Source organism: Eurosta solidaginis, chromosome 3, assembly GCF_040869045.1.
Source record: "Eurosta solidaginis isolate ZX-2024a chromosome 3, ASM4086904v1, whole genome shotgun sequence".
NCBI lineage: Eukaryota > Metazoa > Arthropoda > Insecta > Diptera > Tephritidae > Eurosta > Eurosta solidaginis.
In genome coordinates, this window is record NC_090321.1 from 4,466,939 (window position 1) to 4,493,729 (window position 26,791).

The window sequence follows — 26,791 nt, forward strand, 5'->3', positions numbered from 1 at the left end:
AAGAAAAATATCCAGAACTCGCGGAAGAGGAACGCATACTCTCCAGGGAAACGCGTGTCACTCTTGCTCAACTTCGTTCTGGATACTGTAACAGGTTAAACTCTTACCTATCCAGAATCAACCCCGACATACAAAATGTATGTCCCGCTTGCAATGTGTCCTCACATGACACCAACCATCTCTTTAATTGTAATGTGGAACCAACGCCTCTAACACCCCTTTCCTTATGGTCCACCCCTGTTGAAACGGCAAGTTTCCTTGGACTTCCGTTAGAGGATCATGGCGCAACGATACAAGGTGGCAGCATGGGACAGCTGATTATTAGCTTTTTTTATTTGATTTGATACATCAAAATACGGTGCAGTACGATTTTGACATTTGTCCATCGAATTTACAAAAACAAAGTACACGAAATTTTTATTTATGTGTGTAGGTATGTCACCATGCTGCCACCTTGTATCGTTCCGCTATGTAGAGGATATTGATGACAATTTGTGATCGGTCGCGGCTATTAGGTGAGGCGAGCATTGCTACAACAACAACAACAACAACAACAACAAACGGCACCAATGAATCCCGCTCAAAGCCGTGTATTGCGCTTGTCAACCCCATGAATCCCCAAGGCCATTGGTGCTAACTAAATACGATGAAAATGGACATGGATTTCTTAAATTAGGCCTTAAAATTTTCCCTTAGCATTTTTTAAATTTTTACAACAAAAATAGCGGATGCATTTTATGCCCACATCAGGCAGCTGTCAAGCAAGTGTAGGCATTATTGAAATCCATGCAAAAACAACAAAAATTTTGTGGATGTACGCGCCGCTTTGTCTTTTGATGAAATTTGGCGAGTTCAGTGAAAAGTGATTTTATGAAAATAATTTTTGCGATAAAAGTGCATTATCAGTGTGATTAAAAAAATGGTAATGTTGTAAATTGTGGATTATGTGTTAAGAAAAACTTTTGTGTATAAGAAAAAATAAGAAAAAGTTCGCGTACAGTCGCTGCCGCAGCCAGCTTTTATACGTTTTCCTTATACTGAGTGTTGGTCAAAAAATGCAGGAAAAAATGGCGTAACCGAAAAGCCAACCATTTTTACTAATAATTGTGCATTTAGAACATGGACGAAATAGAATATCTTGAGGAGTACGAAGACTTGATATTACCAAGTAAGTGACATTATCTAAAGTTGTAAGTAAAGCAGAAATAAAATCTGCATGTACATACGTATGTATATATGTAGCATTGTATAAGTATACCTACTTGTTCTACAGAATACGATTATCCTTAATATTCGTTCTACTTCACATTACCTAGCAATGAGCTCTCACTCCACCGCAACGAAGAACCGCTCCAATACCAATCAATTAACAACTAATATGGCGGACGATGAAGATTCCTCATCGATCGATCAAGATATATTTGAAAGTTTATTTGATGACCATTCTGATGATGAGTCAATAATGCAGAAAAAGTGTGAGTACATGCTATTTTAATATAATAATATAAATCCTTTAATCAGGTTTAGACTATAAAAATAAAAAAAACTAATTATTTCCTATTTTTAGTACCAGCTAAGTTGAGCCAACGGAGTGAACGTAGTTCTCGCGTTTCTGGCATGTCTATGGATTCGCTTGATATGCTCGTTAAAGATTTGGGTAAAAAAATGCCAAATAATAAATATTTTTCTAATATTCATATTTATGTGTTTGGTTTATCAATATTGAAAATAGGTGAGCCACTTAATTCCGCAACTGATCAACAATCCAAAGCTACAAATAAACCTATAATGAAACCAAAGGGTAAGTATAGCTTTTAATTTTGACGTACGTTTTTGGATCCACACTACTTTCCGCAAAACATATTACATCCCTTGGCGGCCTTTTACCGAGCTTAGAAAAAATGGAACCTGGGAGGGTCCAACACCGTTCGAACCAGGCACATACAAATTTTTAATATTTTCACTAAATATCTCTTAACTGAGTTAAAATTCTTCCGCCTTTTAAATTTCTAGGTCTCTGCTTTACGGTTATTGCTTCCTTGCAATTCTGATAAGGTATTTTTTTTTTTGGCCGATCCGAATAATAGTCTTGATTTTAAGTTGCTGGATTTTTTTATGTCATTCGTTGGCTTCCAATTGCTTTAGCCTTTTATCATTTGACATCGTGTCACGGAGGGCTTCGTGTCACTACATTTAAAACCAGTGTTAATGAGGTTTATTTATCATTGTACATTTATCTTGTGTGCAATTTAATATCGCAAACTAATTTATTTTTTTTTTTTTTTTTTTTTTTGATAACGCCCATCTCTGCAACGAATCCAATTGCATTTATGCAAATTTATAACTGCAAGCATTTGCACATTCCTTTTCTTATTCATAAAAAAATACAGGCATATCATCAAATCCTCCAAAGGACATCAATAACAAAACAGCCAGTAAATCAGATATCAATGCACACAAATCATCAACCGCTGATGAACGTAATGCTAAAACTAAATCCGTGGCAACTGTTAGACCAACGGTACAACAACATACAGCACAAGCGCCAGCTAAACCAACAAATTCAAATTCTGTAAGTTCACATATTATGCGCTTTAGCATTTTAGTATATTTAATATTCCTTTTATTTATATATAAGGGTGCTACTTCTTCAACATCGACAACCAATCGTACACTAACCAGTACTACAAGTGTTAATAGTAAGCAAGATGCTGCTAAAGAAGATGGTGCGTCAATAAGCACTTCCGGCAAGCCCACAGCTAAACAAGTGACAGCTGCTACTTCAACAACTAGCGGCAGTTCTGGTAGCAATAACGTTGCAGCGAGTAGTAATAGAAAGACCAATTCAGCATCTGACGTAACAGCACAGTCCAAACATATCATTGAACGTGCCCAAACGACCATAATAAAGCCAGAGAAACCACAAATTAAAGATCCTGCTGAAGATCCACTGAGTAAGTACAATAAACTCAATATGCCTTTATATTTATACACATTGTCATACACGATATAATATACAAAGGACCTAAATTATATATTTTGTTCAAATCTAGATTGTTTATTCAAGTTAATTACTTCAAAAACACTGATATTTCAATTTTATATGAACAAAGGGTTAATGTTTTCAGTATTTTTCGTTACTCGTTCAGACTACATAATTATGATCTATGCCTTAATAAGGTGATGGTTTTATGAATCATCGACATTTTTTTTTTTGTAATTAAAGTAATCAAAGTTGGACAAACGGGAAGTTTTGATTCCGAAGCTCATTGCTTTTTAAGGAAGGGTTGGAGAGGAAAGCGGATGGGCAGAGTTCCTTGTGAAAGGCAAATTACTTCGTGTTGTCTTTCTTCTGTTGTCAAACTCTTTATTTGATAATTTTCTATAAGTAGCCATGATTGTATTTGTATGTGATTCAATCACTATAGGTTTGTTCTCATGATTCAATTACTAGAGGTTTGTTCTCTAAGTGACAGCAGAGCTTTGACACTCCCAAAATTAAAAATCCGGATGGGTTGGTTTTACGAAGCAAGGAAAGCGGTAGTAGTAGAAAATTACCTTATTTATTTTTTAATGTAATTTATTTATTATTACGGCTGTTTTAGGCCTAACACTTAAACTACTAAGTACAATTCATTATTATAATCACTTATTTCTATTGTATATGCTGTTGGAATGCCATGTGATTGGAAAGGACGCGTTTCCAATCCTCCAGTGCTCCCAGCTTAAGGCAACAAAATTTTGAACTTATATTTTTCAATTATATTTGTATTTTAAGCTGTCGGAATATATTGGTTAACATGTGTTTGGATGTTGGAATTTGAAAATACCATGTACCCAATCACCCCTCAACTTTGTTTAGTAAAGACGCTGTCGGAATGCATGAAGATTCCGATCAGCACAGCTCAAAATATAATGGGGGGTTGAAAAGGACGTGTTTCCAATCCCCCCCGCTCCAACTTTTGTTTGACCTTATTTTCGTTACACATATAATATTATTGTTATATTAATGCTGTCGGAATGCGAGTGATTCCGATCAGCAACAGTAAATATAGGCTGAAAATACCGAATTCCAGCGAAATTAGTTGTTGGAACTGTCTGGAGTTACAGGTGGCGACTGATTATCTTTTCCTTAGGGCCGGGTGCATTGTATTTTGCTGCTACCAATATTGCCATTCCCTTTTCGCGCTCCAGTATCGGATATATCATGTAAAAAAATAAAAGAAAAAAAACTTTATCAAAACTTTTACAATGCTCCAATAAACTTTTTTTTAAAAGTATTGAAGTTATTACTACTTTTTATGTGATTAGGAAGTTCATTGAAATATTTCAGGTTCTTATAAAATATATTTTGCTTGTCCACTTCTGTTTTGAAAAGAGGTAATCTGAAATTATTGTTTTCTCTGATTACGTATGGATGCGCATCATTTACATATATAAGCTTTTCGCTGAGGTATTTTGGTAATTTACCGTGCTTAATATTAAATACAAATTTCATACTGTGGTAGAATATAAGCTGTTTTATACTCAACCAGTTTAGTGCTTCTATCATGTTATTAATGGGAGTATCATACCTCATATTTAATATAAATGTCATAGCTTTATTTTGCATAACTTGTAGCTTATCTACCTGAGTTTCATTGGCCATAAATAATATTGTGGGACAATATATGAAAGGCGGCTCTGAGATGGATTTATACACTTTCAGTTTGTATTTTCTACTGATAAATTTGCATGACCTCTTCCAAAAACCAATTTCTTGCTTATTTTGGCAACTATATAACCAATATATCATTAAATTTTAATTTATTATCAATCTGAACCCCTAAGTACTTGAAAGTTTTAACTTCGTTAATGTTTGAGTTCATTATTTTTAGCTCGATATTACAAGATTCCTTATTCATCGCTCTAGATAAGACCATAAAACGGGATTATTATTTGTATTTTTGTATTTTGTATTTTATTTATTTATTATTAACATTAAGTTTAAGCTTATTGTTACAAAGCCACCTGTATAGGGAGTTCAAGTCTTCCTGTAATATGCTCCTAGCTAACATGATATCAATTTCACTTACTTCGAGCAATGCGTCATCCGCAAAGAGCCTTATTATATATATGTTAAATAGGACCGGTGCCGATCCTTGTGGCAATCCAATTCCTGTCCATACCTCATCCGAGACAATAGACTCAATGGCTGTTTTTTTGTCTTCGTTGCCCCTAATTCCAATTTTTTCTAATTTTTTAATCATTATATTTCTGTCTATAGTTTCAAATGCTCTCTTTAAGTCGATAAAAACCGCAAGTATACTTTTCTTTTGATTTAGTTCTTCTTTTCAACTCGATATTACATAATTTAAAGCCGTTTCACAAGAGTGGCCTTCTCTGAAACCGGATTGTTCTTTAATTAGTATTTTATTTACTTCCAAGTAACTTATGAGCTGATTTTTTACTACTGTTTCTAGAATTTTTTCGATATTCGGCAATGAGTTCTTTACCTTCTTTATTGGCGCTATTGTTGATATTTTCCATGCGTCGGGCACTAGTCCCTCTACTAATGATTTATTTATGATATCCGCATAGAAATGTCCCATGTATGACACCGAATCCTTAATTACTCCTTCTGATAGTAAATTTGTTACTCCAGTTTTATTTTTTAACCAATATGACATCATCAATCGTAACTTCTTGGAATTTCAGACATGTGCTAAGCGTGTATTGCACACTGTCACCACACACTGTCAACACAGAAGGAATTCAATGTTGGAGCTATATCTTCGGGTGTTTCATATGTTATACCATTTACAATCACTGTCAGGATATTGTCTCGCACCTCAGTTAAGTTTACTGCTTGCTGGCTTGTGAGTGCAATTGGATTTTTAATTTGTTAATTTCGGTCAGTTCATGATCGTACCACTTATTTCGCAACCTCACTACCCTGTCTTGTTCTGATGTTAATAAACCCATGCAGTGTGATAAGCAGGTATTCATATATTCAACCGAGTCATTGAGATGCATATTTATTAATACGCTGAAATCATCGTATCTTAATAAAGCGCCAAATACACGAAACGAACATTTCCGCGAACATTCCCGTTATGTCATGTTTCTGCGACCTTTTCTGTCGTGTATGGTGGTGTTTGCCAGTTCGCGCAAATGTTCGCCAAAAATCAAAATATTTTAGTTTAAGGCGAACATTTGCGCGAACTGTTCGTGCGTGTATGGCGAAATAGCTCATAATCGTAGTAATTTCTGAACGGAACAGACGTGCGCGGAAAAGTAAAATGGACAACAAAAAATTTCTGAGTGAATTTATTGAAATGTATAAATCTTTGCCATCATTGTTGCAAGTAAAAAGCAAAGATTATTGTAATAGAATTAAAAAGAATAATGATTATGCGACTTTAATCGAAAAATTAAAAAATTTTTTGTAAAAGTTGGTCAAATGTTGCCTTGCTCATACGAACGTAAGTTTTAAAATCATTTTGTGGCGTGAATTCCAGTTCTTTAATAAGCTCACTTTGTCCAAGAACTGCTCGTTTTTTAAACCATTCTTTGCACCAAATTCTTTTTTTGCGATCTTCTCTCTTTTTTTACGCTTAATTGCCACAGCGAGCAATATTGCTGCAGCACAATTGTTTTCCGTATTCATCGCTGTCTGAAAGAGAACTAATGTTCGGCCAAAAGTTCGTATGGTGTATGGCCAAAGCTGCGAACAAGATTGCGGAATGTTCGCGGAAATGTTCGTGTCGTGTATTTGGAGCTTAAGTAAATGAGGTTATCGGCAGAATAATTCTTCCAACACATTGTGGGTATCATTCTCCACAGAGGATTTTAATTACACACTTTGAAAGCAAATGAAATGATTTCGTGATCAGAAATTCCGTGATTTTCAAGATTAGTACAGGACAGTACATCAGCATTTGCATATAATAGATCTATTCTCGTTTGAGACCTCTCAGCAATTCTTGTATTGAAAGTTGCCATTTGCCTCATCGCGCTACTTGAAAATATCTCATTGAGCTTAGAACTCGTTGCGGTATTAACATTCATGTTAATGTTAAAATCCCCAATTAACAAGGAGTTTGTACCACTCTCCAGTTCCTCAGAAAGTATAGCTTCTAAGTGATTTAAAAATTTGATATCACTAGAGCTTGGATAATGGTACAACACACCTATTTGCCATTTAATGTCGAACTTTTTTAATTTAATTATAGCACACCAAACATTTAAATCAATAGATCTATTATACCTGACTTTGTACTCGATACCTTTTTTTAATAGTAAGACTACACCTCCTGTGTGTCTGCTATGAGAATCGCAACGAACCATTGTATAATAAGGAATGTTTATTTCCGCATCACTAACATCCGGTGTTATACATGCTTCTGAACATAGAACAATGTCCGGATCTAACTCTTCTATAATTCTTTCGAGTTCAGCTTTGTTGGGTAGAAAACTACAAATGTTTAGGTAAATGCGCTGTAAGTTAAAAGCTTTTATCCCCCGATCAGCTAGTTTTGGTGGCTAAAAGCCCACGCGTTGTCTTTCCAGCTTAAGTTTCCTTAAATAAACTGGGCATTCATGTCTCATGATGTTGTGTTCTGTATTAATATTTAAACCTAACCGATTATTGGTATCTATGCAATTACCACATTTATTTAGGGGTACACTCTGTACAGTCTTCGACTTTATGTTCCCCGCTGCTACACCTCTGTTTAAGTGTACAAGTAGCTATATGGTTAAACCCTAAGCATTTATAAAATCTTTTTACCGTTTGAGCATCGTAAACTGGACAGCGGTCCCAACCAATATTGATTTTCTTGCATTTCAACACGTCTTCAAAGTATTTGTGCTCAATCTCAATGACTGCATTGATATATGAGGCTCTGTTTTCCTTCCTTGATTTAATAACTCTTACACATTTCATTTTAGCATCTCGCAAAAACTCATTTGGTTGGTGCTCAGTACTAATAATAATAATATAATAATTTATTTATTTACGGTCTTTAAGACCTAGTTCAAGGTAAAAAAAAAAAAAAAATATATATATATATATATAAATAAATTGTATACATTACATGCTTAATGACTTACAGTATAAAAATAATTTTGCTTTAAACTTATTAATATTTTCACAGTCTTTTATCGCATTTGGTAATTCATTGTACATTTTATAACCTATATATTCTAAAGTCTTCTTCGCGAACTCCGTTCTTACTCTAGGCAGTCTTATATTTCCGCTGCTTCTAGTTCCATAGTTATGTATTTCATGATTAAAATGTATTCTCCCGTTCAGATAATTCGGTGTTATTCCTAATTTCATATGATGTATAAATTTCAATGTGAAATAATATATCGACTGTTTTACACTGAGCCAGTTTAACATATTTAGCATTGTAGTTTTTGGTGTTCTAAGCGAACATTTTAAAATTAATCGCATTGCCTTGTTTTGTTGTATCTGCAGTTTTTTTATTTGTGTGTCATTTGCTAATAGCAGGATTGTTGGACAATAGATAAAGTGCGGTTCAATAATTGATCGATACACTAATAATTTGTGTCGTTGACTAATATATTTACAAGTTCTGTACATAAAACCAATTTTTTTTGCAATTTTGTTTTCTAAATAATTTATGTGTTCTCCAAATCTAAGGTTTTTGTCGATCCAGACTCCTAGGTATTTGATCTTGTCTACTTGCTGAATTTCAACATTTCTTATCTTCAGAGTAATATTGCTAAGGGTATTGGCACCCATAATGCTTTGATTTTTGCAAAATATCATACTTTTGGTTTTATCCACGTTCACTTTCAACTTTCTATGGCATAGCCATTTGTAAAGGGAGTCTAAGTCTTCTTGCATTTTCGATACCGCAAAGCCCTCACTTCTTTCACTAATGGTTATCAATGCATCATCCGCAAATAGTCGAATATTGCAATATTTCAAGCATTCTTTAATATCGTTAATATATATTGTAAACAATAGCGGTGCCAATACTGAACCTTGCGGTAGCCCAATATGTACATCAGCAACCGGTGAAACTGCACTTCCAATTATCGTCTTCTGTTTTCTATTACTCAAATAGCTTCTGAACCATTCCAAGGATTTTCCTCTTATCCCATTATTAAACATAACATTCAGCAGTTCCTCTCTATCCACAGTTTCAAAAGCACGTTTTAAGTCTAAAAAGACTGAGATCACAACTTTCTTATCAGTTATATCCTCTTTCCATTCCGCAATAACCATATTCAGTGCGGTTTCGCAAGAATGGCTTTTCCTAAACCCAGATTGTTCAGGTATAATAATTTGGTATTTATCTAGATATGCCACTAATTGAATTTTAACCACCTTTTCCATAATTTTTTCATCTGCGGGTAGCGTATTAATTGGGCGCAGTTCCTCTGGCCTTACGGTATTTTTGACTTTTTCCGCAGGTACTATAGTTGATACTTTCCAGCAATTTGGAACAATGCTACTGTTTATTGATTCATTTATTATATCTTTGTAGAAGTGAGCAATGTAAATCATGGCATCTTTAAATACCCCCTCCGACAAAAGCTTTTTTCCACCATATTTGTTTCTAAAAGATTTAGAAATGTTCATTATATCATCTAACTCTACGTCGGTGAATTGAAAAGTTTCAATTGCATTATTTACACTTGTTTCTGCCGCAATCGGAATTATTTCAATGCTATCATTAATTTCAGCTATGCTCTGTATAAAAAATGTATTTAGGGCATTGGCTATATCGTATTCCTTCTCGAGGCATTCACCGTTAATTACTATTTTGCTAACGACCTTTCTGTCATCGGTGAGCTCAGCAAGATGTTTTAAAGACTTCCACATCCGCTTCATGTCTCCTGCACTATCGAGCACTTTATCTTCCATATATTTCTTCTTTTTATACATAACAGTTTTTTTATATCTTTTTTTTATGCCATTATAATCCACCCAGTTGCCAGTATTTCTAGCAGTATTATAGAATTCAATTTTTCTTTTGTGCAGTTCCCTTAGCTCACGGTCATACCACTTATTCCTCAGTTGTATTTGGATCCTCTTCTCATACGTCAATGCTTGCATAGCTCCAGTTAAAATATTGTTCAGGATCTCAGTTCTACGTTCTATTCCTACATGAGACACAGAGCTAAAGTCGCACGTTCGCAGCAGATTTAAAAGATTTTCTGCGCTATAGTACTCCCAGTTGGTGACAGTAGCAACTTTTCTCATTTTGCAATATTTAGCTGTTGGTACTTTGAAATGAATTGTTTCATGATCGGAAATTTTATATCCACTTACATGTTCAGTTTTAACTTGCTCATTATTGCTGAAGAGTAAGTCTATTTTCGTAGAGGAGTGCTCAGTTATTCTTGTGTTGAAATTTATTCTTTGTACCATAGCCATTTGTGCAAATAAACTTATAAGCTGGTTTGAGTATGTTGATGATATATTCATATTAATGTTAAAATCTCCAACTATTATAATGTTGTCAGATTCCCTGAGGTGTTCATTGATGACATTGTTTAAGTATGTCATGAAGTCAGCATCACTGCTATTTGGTGAGTGATAGAGTACGCCAATTTGCCATTTTAACGCATATTTTTTAAGTTTTATGACAATGCACCACACATTCCTGTCAATAGCTTTATTACACACTATGCTATATTGTAAATTTTCATGTACATACATTAGAACACCACCTGTATGTCTACTGTGGGAATCGCAGCGGATGAATTTATATGTGGAAATGCATAGCTCAGAATCCATGATTTTATCTGTTGTACATGTTTCCGCGCATAAAACAATGCTGGGTTTTTTTATTTCTATAAGATGTTCCAGCTCTAGCTTATTTGCTGTAATACTATTAATATTAAGATATATACAGTCCAAGTTGAGCACTTTGTTACGCAGGTTTGTTTTAGTTTTTGACTTGTGCTTTGTGGTTACAGATTCCCTCGTTGGTTGCTAATAGCCAATCTTCCTCTTCCTTGCTATGAGCTTTTGTTGATACACAGGACACATTCTGTCCATGGAATCGTGATTTTCGTCCAGTCCCAAATTTAATTCTTTATTTGCCCTGATGCAGTTGATGCATTTATTTATTGCTTCTTTATTGCATACCACATATTTGTGCTCACCCAAGCATTTCGTGCATACTTCTTTTTCTTTGCAGTCACTGGCTTTGTGATTGAAGCCTTTGCATTTGAAACAACATAGTACTTGCACTGCATCATATACTCTGCACCGCTCCCAGCCTACATTGAGCCTTTCTCCGGCTAGTATATTCATAAAAGCTTCAACCTCCACTTCAAGTACGGCATTATAGTAAATTTTCTCATTTTTTTTAACTTCATACTGCTTGACAATTTTTATATCTGTTTCGGATAGACAATTATTCTGACGTTTAATTCTCTGGGTAAGCTCATCATTATCATACTTGAAATTTATACCAGTTACAATAACGGTTGGTTTCACTTTCATAGGAATCTTCACATTGTAGTTATTTCCGAGGCTGTTCTCAATAGCATTTTTTATTTTCTCACGATCATGGTCATTTGCACTCTCTACAATCACTACACCGCTTTGTCTTGCTACTATATTTGTAATTTGTAGCTCCTTTGGATCGACATTCAAGTTTAGATCATTTTTGGTTTTTTCAGCACCTTGCTTTGTATTTGGCTTAACTATTAAGGGAACAACTTTTCTAATCTCTGGCAACGCTTTTGTTACAGCTGCATACGATGCCTTGGCTTCAACATTGCTGTTTCTCTTTATTTCTGTGCATATTTTTTTATTTTCATTACTAATTGTTTCAATCATTTTCTTATTGTCATTTTTATTACTTTTTAACTCTTCGCATACTTGCTCACTGCTTCGCTTGAACCCTTCTGCTATTTCACGGATTTTGTTTACTTCTTTCACACTTCTTTCGCAAGATTCTTGAGCTTTTTGCATTGCTTTGATTCTTTCACTAAATGCAACTTCCACTGCTTTAAGTACTTGTTTAATCTCTCGCTCATTTTTCTTTAGTGAATTATCAAACTCACTTCTATACTCTGCTAATTGTTGTCCATTCTGCTTTACCACCATTTGCATATCTTTAAGGATGTCATCAACGTTATGTACATACTGCACACAGTCAGTACACATAAACCTAAGCATCTCACATTCTTCAAGTTTGGTGACGCTGTATTGATCCAAGCCTGAGCATTTTGTTGTTAGGTGGTAATATTTACCACACACCCCTTCACACCGAATTTTTGACGCTTCTCCTCGTATATTACTTTTGCATTTGTCACATTTTTTCTCCATTCTTCTTTACACATATACAAAATTTATTATAAAAGTAGTTTACAATGTTTTTGCATCAAATAACTGCAGAACATTTATGTCCGCTAATTGTAGTTGAATTTTAGAGTTTTTATGTATATTTCTCACAAATATTTAGTGCGTATAACTAATTTAAAAAGATTTTAGAATATGCGCATATTTTTCACCGCTTTCTTTCACCGTTTCTTTCACGTGACTAATGTTAGTCACCATGATTTTAGGAAAATATACTTTCGGTTCAGCTATGTTGTATTTACTTTTATCTAGCCTTTCTGTTAGAGTGTCCTTAATTTTATCCTTATCACTAGCTGACTTCGCACTAATAATTATTGTACCATTGTATCTATTTTGGACCCTTACTATATTCAAATTAGATGAATAGGGTTGGGTTATTATTCCAGTCAATTTAAAATGGTTAACTTTCTTTAAGTTTGAAACTCAGGCTTTGAATTTGAGAGAAGAGTTAGCTTATGTTGGGTTCTGCTACACAGGGGGTTTCTTATTTATTCTGTAACTTCGGAAAATTCTATTCCGTTAGTTTGGAATATTCGTTTGATACTACCTCATGCGGTTCGAATATTCCAGTTATGTATATAAGTGATATTACCAATAGAAAAACGATTCCATTAATAATTATTAATTAAATATTATAATAATTATAATTAAATATAGACGAATGTTCCAAACATACGCAATAATAAGTTCTAGTATATGTGACCCGGCCTATGAAAATGAGGCTTATGACTAAAAAAAAGGAAACTACTAAGAAACTGAAGAAATGCATTGTTTATCTTTAACAGCTGTTTCTCTTAATTTCTTTTTTGAGTCATAAGCCACCTTTTCATAGGCCGGGTCACATATTACGGCATTTTTATATGAGTCCACTTTCTGCTCTAGTTTTTGGCGTACAACCATGAATTTAAATTTTTATTTAGCTTTCGTATGTTCGTAGGTTTACGGAAGTGCACCTTTTCATAGTTTTCAAACAATTTCATTTGATCATCCTCACTAGTCCAGGATATAATACTACAAAATCAGAAAAATACTAAGGAAGTTTGCTTTATTCAGCCACGTAGTAGGTCCTGATATATTTCTTACATTTACCATAAAACTAGAAAAATTACACAGCTCAGTACGTATATGGCAATTGTAAATATTGTAACGAATTTAGGGAAATTCCGCTTATTTCCAAACGTCTGCAAACGTTCGAATAGCTAAATTGTCGAATAAACAACTTCAACCCTCAATAATGCAAAATGGTCTTTATTAGAGTACTTCACAATAACACTTCTACATCACAACCAATTGCGTGTTTAAATTAAACTGATTGCCCATGCCTCAGCTGGTGCTGCTTTTATACTCTTCGGTTTACTCGTTTGCTTATATCTAGGCGTTTCTCCTTCTAGAATTTATTACTTGTTTACCAGCTATAAACTACAGATGCACGTTTATACCTTCTCGCATAGCAATATGCGCGATGATTGCATCCTTTTGTGAGTATCTCAGATGTATGCATGTATATGTGTGAGAACTACTTTGATGATGATTGCATACTTTTGTGAGTATCTCTCCGCTGCTGGATGTACATATGTGTAGACATAATGATTGATTAAGGCCTAACGTTTCGCCAACTTTCCTTGGCATCTTCAGGGGCGGATCTATATTTTTAACAATAAAACATACCAAATAACAACAGTTAATGATTTACAATAATCACGAGAAAAACATAATTTCATACACCAATAAATTGAAAACCATTCACTTATATTGATATTTATTAAATTGAAGTGCCATGAATGGTACATTTGTGTTTCAAATCAGCTTTTCTTTTAAATGTCTATACAGAAAATCAGACTACATATTAATCAGCTCTATTCTGCATTTCGACATGGATTGGAATTTTTTCGATTTGGCAATTTTGGTATTCTGTGTTTCAATCTCTTTCGATCCAACTTCGAATCGTTCGATTTTGTGTATTCTGCATTTCGATCGTAGTTCCGTTTTTCTAAGTTGCAAATTTGTTGGCGGAAAATTATTTTCTTTTTGTCTTTTTCTTAATTTATAACAGAATTTTAACAAAAATGTAGTAAAACTTGTTGAGAAATGTAAAAGGCTTCATGGTGATTGTTTTTTATATGTTTCCAACACAAGTGCAGTATGAGACGTTGCCTAATTTAATGGCAACAAAGCGGGATATGATGAGTCCTGGGAAGCTAGCCCTCGCATAAAATTCTTGCTTCGCTTGTATATTCTCCTCTTCACTTTGTTCAAATGTTATCCACTGAGGGCATAATTTTGGTTGCATTACATCCAGAAACATAGACAGTGACTTTGACACTGTTGACTCTCCCACTCCTACGTTATAATCCGCCCCTATTTCATGCTGGTGGCCACCGTGGTGTGATGGTAGCGTGCTCCGCCTACCACACCGTATGCCCTGGGTTCACACCCTGGGCAAAGCAACATCAAAATTTTAGAAATAAGGTTTTTCAATTAGAAGAAAATTTTTCTAAGCGGGGTCGCCCCTCGGCAGTGTTTGGCAAGCGCTCCGAGTGTATTTCTGCGATGAAAAGCTCTCAGTAAAAACTCATCTGCCTTGGATATGCCGTTCGGAGTCGGCATAAAACATTAGGTCCCGTCCGGCCAATTTGTAGGGAAAACCAAGAGGAGCACGACGCAAATTGGAAGAGAAGCTCGGCCTAAGATCTCTTCGGAGGTTATCGCGCCTTACATTTATTTTTATTTTATTCCATGCTGGTAACTGCCATCTGCAAAAAATTTCAAAGCAGCTACTACAATATTAAGGGCAGATGTCGATGCCGAAGTCCTTGGACGAATTTGCTCCGCAAAAGTATCTAACACTTACTTGAAAGCATCCTTATTAAGTCGACAGTTTTTTTTTGAACCTAAATAAGAAAATAAGTCATTAAACTTTACCACTTTTAAGTTCGATTTCTTACAATTCGTCACTCATCTCAAATGGATTACACAAATCTTGCAATATTTGCCTTTCCATTCTCGCCTGGCCATTTTCGTATGCGTTGCTTTCCAACTCCACAAATAATGCCGCGGCTATTGATTCCATTATAATAGACAGTTATAATTTGTGTCTGTTCGTTGGGTTCAGTTATATGCCAAAGCAAGCTGCCGGAGTAGAGGAAGGTGAAGAGAAAACGTAAACAATCCTTGCGGAGAGAATAAATAAATCTTTATAAAGTATTTTAGGCCACTGCAATGAAATTAGCATCTATAAAATTCAGAAAATGTCAGCTATAATCGTGCAGGAATCCGTTTTTAACAAAACTTGGTGGCCACGGCAGGGTATTGCCCAAAAGAACGACAAAAGCACACTTACAATTGTGAAAGCACTTCACTCAAAAAAATATAACACTGCGGCAATATATTCTAGTTATTGCTTTTTTTTGTACAAAATGGCGTGGATAATGAAATATAAACGTTTTTCCGTGTTTTTTACAAATTTTCTTAAATTTATTTTGTTCCAATGTTCACACATTCCGTACAAACAGCTGATTTCGAAAAATCATTTGCTCTTCCTCTTCTCGTTACGATTCCGTCGTAATGCAGAATACCAAACTTTGATTAAAGCGGGGCGTAGAACGGGAACGTAATCGAAATGCAGAATAGGGGTGAATATTCATTTCTAAAATCTAGTTAATAGATTCAGTTTGAGCAGCCAGTTATGCACACATTTTAAAATATGTAAATAATGAAATATACCAGTCGTCTACAAAAATGTTCGAAGAACACTATTGAGCAAATAATTTAAGGCCCCAATTATGAGCATTATTCGATCTTCGATCGTCGCTGGCTATCGAACATCGAAAATCGAATTTGAAATTGGTATTATGACACCTCATCTCTGTCGGAATTTTCCTTGTGAATCTAATTTTCAAGCGAATAGAAATCTGTTGTCGACGCTGTATCGAATAGAAAAAGAATTGTTTAAAATGTAAGTTTTTTGTATTTATATTCTACTTTTTTACTACCTAGTAGTAATTTTAAACTATTTGAATTAATTTTATATAGGTCCAAGGTCGTGAGTACAAAACAACAGCTTGAAAGAGTGGTTTCAATTATGGAACACAATCCCCATATAGCAAAAGGAACTTGCACATTATAGAAATGCAACTTTGCTTGATGCAGCTCAGCCTCCTCGTAATTCAATTTTATCAATCTTTCACAAATAAAAATTTCCAAGACATTACCTCTGATAGTACCACAGACACAGTCGGCCGGGCAAGTCCGAGTGCATTTTTGTTTCCAATTCTCAGTTGGTAGGATCCCTGAGCACAAAATCGGAGGACTGTTGCCAATTTTAGAATAATAGGAATAGACTTGGCTCTTGTGCATTGCTGCAGCAGTTCATCTAGACTGGACAACAAGTCCATGAACGCTCCTTTGGACAGTCTGAAGTTTTGAATTAATCTACAAAGAAAACTTATAATTTCAATAATTTAACAACTTATTTAGAAAGCTACACTTAAGTGGTGGGATTCATTTCCCAAGGAATTGAAGCATCCCTCACCCGTCTTCTTCTTCTGGTTAGCTCCAGGAAGCTTTCTTCCTCTTCATCTGACGAATAATCAAACCACAATTCCGCCATAGCATACTTATATTTTTAATATTTGTATTTAATAACTAGTTCTGCTTTTGTTTATTTATTGTATTTTATTTGACAGAGTATTGGAAATGTGCTATTGTGAACTTTTGAATTTATCGAAATTCACAATAACGATCGCCTTCATCGAACGCGCGTCATAATACCAAGAGAAAGTTCGTTCGATCAGCTCTTTCGACCACAGTCGAAGATCGAATTTGTCTCATAATAGGGGCCTAAGTAATCGAACAGCGATTGAACAGGTGATCGAGGCTGCTTACTATTGTGAACGTTTTTTTTCAAACATTCGCTACTTGTCTGAATTCACAATGAATAAAACCGAACACATAAGGCAAGGTGCACACGAGGCTACGCGCCATAGACGCGTACAAGATATTTTATGTAGCTACAATACCTCTACGCTTCAAGATCTGCATACGTAGCTACTTCCAAGCGTCGCTACAAAAAGAAAAATATTTCTAAAAAAATTAAACAAATTAATTTAGGCGGTATAATTGCCATTATACGAAAGTTGATTGTGTATAAAATTAAAAAGGAATGTTTTCGCCACATATTTGTAGCAACAGAAGCACAGAACAAGTTTGCAAATGAAAAATTTTAAACAAACGTCTTCTTCTTGCTCTTTTCTGGGCGTATTTACGCCTAGCGACCAACATTGCTGTACGCCTAGCTACATGAAACTTTCATGCTTTGTCGCTTTCATGCAGCTGATGCCTCGTACGCAGCTCTCCATTCAAGCACATGTGTTCGACATCAAAGCGTACATATTTCGCCTGCATCGTCTCGTACCCCTCTGTGATGCGTAGCCTCGTGTACACCTTGCCTAAGTAATATTTGAATATCTGACATTAGCCGTGTTTTTTTTTTTTACATCTATAGACGTTCACGCTTAAACTTTATATGGACTGCTAAGCGTCAAACTTTAAATACACTTCTGAAAAAGCTGCGCATAAAATTAGTACTACTAAATTTCAATACGCATTATACTCAGATGTAACTGAAATATTTGTCTTATGTTTCACCTCTACGCTAATTCTATGTATCACCACTTAAAATGGTGCGTGTCCACAATTCATCGCAACTGATTCAGCTATTATACACTATGTCCATCAGAGGGTTGTGTCTCCGCTTTTCGGTACACCCTACTGTAGCTAATTATTTAACCACAAATGGGTATCCTAAGCATTATCTAAGCGAGGATAAGCGTTTTTTTTTACGTGCAAACGTAAACGTATACGCCTGAAAAAAAACGGCTATTATCAGCCCAATTCCAAACGAAAATTCCTTGCGAGTTGTTTGCCTTCTCCCATTCCTCATATTCTAAATAAAAATTTCTTGTGAGTTTTTTCACCTCTCCCTTTCCTCTTATTCTGAACAATGGTCGAAAAAGCGGAAACCGGTTATGGGAGAAAAGTAGGTATTATGAATGTGAGTGAGAGGGAGATTTCTCTGTCATTTCTTAGGAGCTTTTTTCCCTTTTAAATTAAAGGGAACACATCAAAATAGTTAAAGTAAATTGGTTCTATTAAGAAAGAACACTTATTTGTACACATTTGTGGTAAAATATGTACATTCTACTACAATCATCATATTGTAACGACTTTACTTGCAAATCCTCTTATTTGCAACCTTCTGCTAAGTTCGAATCACTAAACTGTTGAATAAATAACTCCAATATTTAATAATGCAAAATGGCCTTTATTAAAGTACTTCACAATAAATAACTCTACTATTGCCCGACAGATAGCCTGCTTAATTGAAACTGATTCTAGCGCCTCTATCTGTCGCTGCCTTTTATACTCTTTGATTTCCTCGTTCGCATCTGCTAGGCGATTCCATTTCCAGAACCTACTAGTTGGTCATCAGCTATCAAATTTCTCAGCTGTAACTATAATTGCACGATTTCATAGCTTCTCTCATTGCATACTTTCGGGAGTATCTCAGATATATGCATGTGGTTGTGCGTTGCTTCTCAGCTGCGTATACGTACATATGTGTAGACATAATGATTGATTCGTTTATGTAGATAGATAATGATTGATTTATGGATGTGCATACAAGGCGCTGCTTAGCATCGGCTTAGAGATGGCAGTACCCCTTAGTGTTGCTAATATTCGTAACAATATATATTATTTCTAATTGCTGTTTTTATGTACGGGTCCCTTTTTCGCTCTTATTTGGAAGCCAAATGTATAAATTTTTGGTTGTAAATATGGAGGGTCGGGCTATTAGCGATAAAAAAAAATAATTTTTTTTAAAAATAAACGACAAAGAAATCTATTTATACTATGGCACTATTGTGAATATTTGCACTGCATTACCGGCAGTTGCTACCATACACCAGATACACTAGATGACAGTGCAAGCTGTAAGTTTTAAATGATTGATAGAACAGCTAGCTGATTTCTGTTGTTATTTGATAAGATACTTTTATATCGGTTGCGCGCAAGATGCGCACGGGTCCGGCTCGTATTCTTTATTTTAAGTGGAAAAGTATATTATAAGCAACGGAAGAGCTCTTGGTATATTTCATGCAGCCATTCAGAAATGGCGCAATGATTTTTCAAGAAGATTTAAATAGGTTTTGTCATATGACGAAAAACGAATTCAACTTGACTTGGCCGCCAGAAAATTGCTTTGCTGAAAGGAAGCAGGCAACTTCAGCGGATTTCTGTGTTCCCGCCGTCTTCTTCTTATGCTCCTCTGTGGTTGTTGCTGTGGCACCAATTCAGTAAACACCATATGAAATGAAATACTGTGCATTGTTTATACCTCATTTCTTTATTTCAAACAAATTCGCAACAATAAGTAAGCTTTTTAATTTTTTAACAAAATAAGAAATGCGTAACGAAATTTCAATTGACAAAACAGCTGATTTCGAAAATTCGAAATTCCTCTTTCCCAATTATGGTTCTCCCTAGGAGGGCCCCTGAGGACCTGGGGAGTGTTATCGATGTTTACTTTCCGGTAGCAAGCATCATGAAGGTACAAGCCCGACCATCTCTGGAACGATTTGGTATGACCACATGAAACCTTGTAGGTCATAACGCCCTCCCACCCCCTGGATCCATGAGGAACCTGGGGTAGTCAGAGCCTCGGCTGTTAACGAAAAGAATCGCCACGGGTAGGTGAAGTCGACAATCCCTTGAAAGGGCTACGCTACACAACCACGCTAGGGGTAGCATGTTCTTATCGAAAATGATGGCAAACTTCTTTAAAAATACAACATTAACACATCGCTCAAAACATCGAACAATCTACGGCGAAAACTAAGAACTAACACTAACTCAGAGGATCCTTTTAGCAGCCGCGGCGTATACAAGCCTACCTGCCGATGCCAAAACAGTTACTTAGGACAAGGACGGCAAATAAGAACGAGGTTCGAATTATAAAAAAATAATTAAAATAACCCTGGAACAGAACGACTTTCGCAAAGAGTTAACAAATAGACTTATTCACAATTTCCATACAACGATAAATAATGAAGAAAAAAGAACGGACGCGACCAACAAAAACTATTTAACAATGGAATATGTTCCAGGAGTATCGGAGAGGATCAGGAGCTCCAATCTATACCACAAGGATAACTATAATCTAGCATTCACATACAAAAATACACTAAGGCAAGCTTTTAATAACACAAAGGATAAGATTCCCAAGTTCGAGAAATCTGACGGTAGTTTATCGAATCCCATGAAACGGCGACGGGTCCCGCGTATGCGAGAATGTATATGTGGGGACAACAAAACTCAAGCTCATGACAAGGATTTCCGGTCACAGGTCAAACATAAAATTAAGAACAGTTGTTCAGGAAATAAGACGGCCCTATCTGCTCACAGCAAAGATACAGGACATCACCCTGATTTTGAGAACGTAAATATATTGGAGAAGGAAAAACATTACCAGAAACGCTATACCCTAGAAATGCTAAATATTTTGAACACTCCTTTTGAAAAACGAATTAATTTTAAAATGGCCACTGCCCTCTGTGCGAGCGCTTATCGCAATTTGATTTTGAAACAACATACACCGCGCTCACTTAAATAAGAATATTCAGCATCCAGCATACTTCAAGACAACAACTAAGCAAAAAGGGGGGTTGATATACATACTAAGTCTTATTTGTTTTGATTATGAATTTTGTTATTGTAAAATTTTTGTTTATACTTACTGTTCTGGAAAATTGTTTACACTTGTGGTATTTTGTGCATTTGTTTATTTTTCATGCTTTCGCTCTTTTGTACCTTCAGCACAGATTTTTGTCCATTGCTAATTTAGTCGATCGAACATATTTAAATGAGTAAAGCTGTAGTTACCCACGAACGTACGTACAAAAACGTGTCAGCTGACAAGACCTATATTATGAATGTGCAATGTAAACGAAAACTCACCGAAAACAATTTTGATTTTTTCTGTAGGAACGTGTCAGCTGATCGCTCTCTCACTAGACAGAGTTGCCTAGTAAACTTTTGTGCGCTAATTTTTGACCGCTTGCAGTTCCATGTAAAAACGCCTAATTAAAGTTTGAAAAATTGTGAAAATAATTCTAAATCATCATCATCATCATTTATTTAAGAGTTCGTTATTAGTACAGTAAGATAACATAACCTTTTATCGTACAACACAAAATTATTACAAGTCAAGTGAATCGTATTCATTTATAAATATACATACATATAATTAATTTAACAAATTTTAAACAGAATAAATAGCTTAAGTATAAAAAGCATAGAAAAAGGAAGGTAAGAAGTCAGTAGAGCATTATGCTGATAGTTGGTTTATGTTTTATTAGAAAAAAAACTACAAAGAACACGTCTACAGTTGTTTTGGTTTAAAGAGTTTCTCACAATAGACGGTATTGAGTTCCAGAGACGTATGGTGTTGACGAAGAACAGCCTAGCCGATGCCACATAATTAAAACTGGGTATATTCAGAGTACATGGCCTGGTGGACCTATTAAACGCAAGTTTGTCATAAAAGTATGGGAGAGACTTCGTTAAGATTAGTCTGAATAAAAATATGCAACTCCTTGCCATTTGATACTCAGTTATGTGGCAACCTAATAGACGAGATCTCCATGCAGATACATGGTCAAATTTGTGCAAGCCATACACATACCGAGTGACGTGGTTGAAAGCAACCTCCATTTTATGGGCAGAGCTCGAGTCTAATGCATTGTATACCAACTCTGAGTATGTTATGATTGGCATAATGAGCTGTATGGCTAGCTTTCTCCTAATTTGAAAGGGAGTGTAGGGCGCGGACTGCCTCAGATTACGCAAAGTGCCATAAACTTTACCCATCACGGCGTTAATATGGTCGCTGCCATTAAGACTGGAATTAATCACTATACCAAGATTCTTTACTTTATTGACGGTCTTCACGTTAGAGTTGCCAATAATTATTGCAGGTATTTAAAGGCTCGATATATTTTTCTTAGCAATAGGTAACATGTATGATTTTGAAACATCGAGACATAGGCCATTGTCATTCGCCCAACATAATATGGATGACAAATCCCTATTTACTCGACAACATAAGTCACATATATCAGTAAATTCACTAGACAAATACAACTGAATATCGTCAGCGTACGCATGCACATTAACAAATTTACACACATTAAACACATCGTTTATAAAGAGACTAAATAGCAAAGGACCAAGTATATACCCTTGAGGAACACCAGCTGTTAACTCCTTTGGCTGCGATACATCAGCACCGTTGCTCACGAATTGTGACTGGCCGAATAGGTAACTTTTTATCAAGTTGTAAGCGTTGTTACCGAATCTAAAGTATCGTTGCAACTTGTAACATAACAATGCGTGGTTAACAGAGTCGAATGCCTTGGAAAAGTCGAGTAAGCATAGAAGCGTTAGTTGGCTTTTATCAAAGGGCACACGTATGTCATCCAAAATTTTTATTAGGGCAGTAGAGCAGCTATGTCCAGCTCTGAATCCGGACTGACACGGAGATAATAAGTTATGTTTAAGTATGTGTGTGGCAATTTGCTCCGCTAGTAAACCTTCGAATGCTTTATACAAAATTGGTAAAATGCTTATAGGTCTAAAGTCTCCCGGAGAGTTTGCCTTCATATTTTTAGGATGAGATAGAACCTTGGCCACTTTCCATACATCCGGAAAGCATGAGGTTGTAATAGAGTGATTGATGATATGAGTTATTGTCCCTCTTATGAACGGAAGAATAATTTTCAAAAATTTGATAGGGATTTCATCCACTCCTATAGCCTTGGTTTTAATTTTGAGGATGCACCTTATGACATCAACTTCTGTCACCGCAGAGAACTCAAGCCTCTCCCCCGAAGTACATGCAGGTACACAATACAGGGAATTCACAGGACTTAAACTACACATAGGACCACTAAGAAATGCATTATTAAGGATATCTGAATTCAAGGAGCATTCGGAAATGGCCTTACCACAAACACGCAAACTTTTTAAATTTCGCCACAAAACACTGGGTGGAAGATCTGAACCCAAACGTGACGAGTAGAACTTGCACTTTTCCATTTTAATAATCTTTGTGGCTGTATTTCGCGTATATTTATAAAAGTCCCAGTCTGATTCCCGCCTTTTCTTTTTCCAGATGGAATAGGCCTTATTCCTCGTTTTAATTGCATCTATCACTTTCCTGTTAAACCAGGGGCATATTAAGGACTTAACCTCTCGAGTGCGCATGGGAACATGATTCTCAAGTGCATCAGTTATTTTGTTGTTAAGAAACCCCAGCTTCTCATTTACGGTTGGAAGACGCCAACATTCACACCAATCGACACTAGACAAATGGGAGAAAAGAGCGTTTTGGTCAAGTGAGCGGTAATCTCTATAACTATATGTAGTTCCTATGCTAGGTGGGTCAAATTTGAGGTCAAGTGAACAAAATATAAGATCATGGTCTGAAATAAACGATAACTGGTCACATTTTAGGACAATTGTAGGGTTAGCGATAATAAAATAATCCAACAGGCTAAGACTACAGTTATGAGCATATATAGTAGGTACACTTGTGTTAACGACAGAGAGACCTGCTCCAGCTACGTTATCAAGGAGCCTAACACTGGAACACTCGCGAACAAGAAGGTTGACATTTAGATCTCTACATATAAGCAAATAAATATAGTCGACTACACATGAAGCCAAAGACGAAAATAGTGCGTCAAGGCTTATCGACTTGTGGGGATTGTACACACATGAGACAAACATTTTAACAGAATTACTATACAATTCGATAAACAAATACTCTACCCCTGGACACTCAGACATCTTTATACATTTCATTTTGATACTATTTTTGCAATATATCGCAACGCTTCCACCTTTTTTATCCTTTCTGTCATTTCGGATTAGGCTATAGCCATCGATGGTAGCGTGAATGTCATCCAACTCTGGCGTAAACCAAGTTTCTGAAACACAGATTACATCCACAGCAGAAGATTCAAACACATACCTGGCGTAGTCCATCTTTTCATTGCATAGTCTTCTAGCATTGAAGTGAACAATGTTGAATCCCGTTTGTTGTTTACTCAGCAAGTTTACCATCACAAGGCTGTTATCGACAGCACCACTTACGCCTCTGCTAGGAGACATAAACAAAAAACAGACAACCCAAAACAACTATAACAATGAATCTCAAAACATAGATATTGGGTATCCCACTTAAACTGACCATGCCAGCACTTGATATTAAATGTCGAAGCTTAAGAGGAGAATAGGAGAAAGGAAAGGAAGAGCATAAAAATAAACTTATAAAATAGAGTGAAGAATGCTCAAACATAATAATTTTAGTAAAAGCCATGCAGATCGTCAAGCGCAGATATCTTTACTGTCTGAGAGTATCTGCTTTCTCGTATGTGAACTTCTCTAATAGTGAATGCTGATTTGATTTTACCAGCTCTTCGAAGTCGAACCGCTGCTTGCAGAATTTTCCTATTCTCCAGAGTTAAACTTTCAAATATTCCAAAGACACCGGCGAGACCAACAACAGACAGTGATATCACAGACTTAGTGTGCTTACGATACTCACCAAAAGCACGCAGCACCCGATTTCGATCGTATGGGCTGTGGAATTTTATTATTATCACGCTGTTTGATTTGTTTACTGCTCGCGCTGGCCGAAAAATATCACGTATTTGTGGGGAGAGAAAATCAATGGAGACGCAAATTTGGTTGAAAATGTTCTTTAGATTTTCCCCCTCTACATACGGAACTCCAACAATAATCGCGTCAGCAGCAATATAAGACGTTGGTTTCTCAGTTTTTATTTTGGTTACTTCGCTCTGTAGTTTATCCAACTTAATTTTAAAATAATTATGTAAAAGTGCAGATTATAAATATGTAATCTATTTTTACTTATTTAATATTAATTCCAGCCATTTACAACATCAAAAATTAAAATAGAAAAACTTGATGTTTCCATAAGCATGTATTCAAACAGGTTAATGGCAACATTTTTTTCGTTGCCACTACGGGCATAAATTTCGCTCAAATGTGTATACGTGCGGCATACGTATACGTACGTTACACACGTCGGTGGGTAACTGCGGCTTAAGTCGCTGGTTATATGTATATATATACGTGAATATTGTGATTAATACTTTCTAATGGTTTGTTTTTTTTTTTATACCCCTAGTTCCGAAGATGGATTTAGAATAAAGCCGAAATATCGACAAGAATAAATTATACAACTACAATACAAAAAGTTGTGTTTTTATTTAATTTGGCCTTTAGCTCAAAAATTCAACAATATCTATATATTAATACGCTAACGAAATTTCCATACAATCAATTGACAGGCTGTTTCGCATAGTTAGCGTACGTAAAATCATATAAAAGTTATAGAATCGCTTCGTATAGATCAGCCGCAGTGCATAGGCCTATTTTTGTTAACAAATATTACTCTATTTGTTTATAATGAATAGAAAAAGTTTTTTGTAAATTCGAAAATCTGTGCAACTATCGAAATTGCCATCTGTAGGACACATTATGTTCACAAACCCCCCTGAGTACAAAGCTCCAAATGCTGCATTGTCGCGTTGCTCAAATGTTTCATCTCTACATCTATCTATAAATCTTATAAAATAAAGTCGCTAAATGCCATGTATGCACATAACTTCACACAGAATGCTCCGATATTAAAACGGTTTTTTGCATTTTAAAGCTTAGCTACATGAGATGGTACAGTTAATATAATTTGAAGACATATATTATAGGGGCGTGGCAAATTGCCAAAATGTAGTAAAAAATCATAAAATTTTTGTTTACACAGCTATAACTCATAAACGGATTGATGGAAACTTTGAAATATTTACCTTCGATCTGCATAAAAAAAAAATACTTGATTCCTTTCTTATATCAGCCAAATTGTTTAAACAAAAGTAACATTTTTACCAAAACATGTGTTTCTGTGGTTGTTCGCTTTGAACTGTGCGCGCTAATTGCTTTTGAGCGAGGCATGATGCGACACATACATACGTACATATATAGCATTCGCTGCGTTATTTAACTTCGGGCGTAGCTTTATAGGTATGTATGGATGTACATCACTACATACTGCCCTATTCTGCATTTCGACTTGGATTGTAATATTTTCGATTTGGGAATTTTGGTATTCTGTGTTCCAATCTCTTTCGATCGAATCGTTCGATTTTGTGTATTCTGCATTTCGATCGTAGTTCCGTTTTTCTAAGTTGCAAATTTGTTGACGGAAAAATATTTTATTATTTTTTTTTAAATTTATAACAGAATTTTAACAAAAATGTAAGTCAAACTTATTAAGAAACGTAAAAGGCTTGATGATGACTGTTTTTTATA

General features: G+C 35.5%; 1 protein-coding gene across 3 annotated transcripts in view; it reads left to right on the plus strand.

Annotated features, from left to right (window-relative positions):
* The first annotated feature begins 805 nt into the window (after positions 1-805).
* The window catches only part of Su(var)2-HP2, a 72,963-nt gene continuing 46,977 nt past the window's right edge, over positions 806-26,791 (plus strand). For all 3 annotated transcript variants that reach the window (XM_067770494.1, XM_067770496.1, XM_067770495.1), the window contains exons 1-6: positions 806-1,168; positions 1,317-1,475; positions 1,568-1,657; positions 1,733-1,801; positions 2,391-2,572; positions 2,639-2,954. In XM_067770494.1, coding sequence (XP_067626595.1) covers positions 1,120-1,168; positions 1,317-1,475; positions 1,568-1,657; positions 1,733-1,801; positions 2,391-2,572; positions 2,639-2,954 — 865 coding nt within the window. In that variant the 5' untranslated portion in view covers positions 806-1,119. The remainder of the gene's footprint in view (positions 1,169-1,316; positions 1,476-1,567; positions 1,658-1,732; positions 1,802-2,390; positions 2,573-2,638; positions 2,955-26,791) is intronic.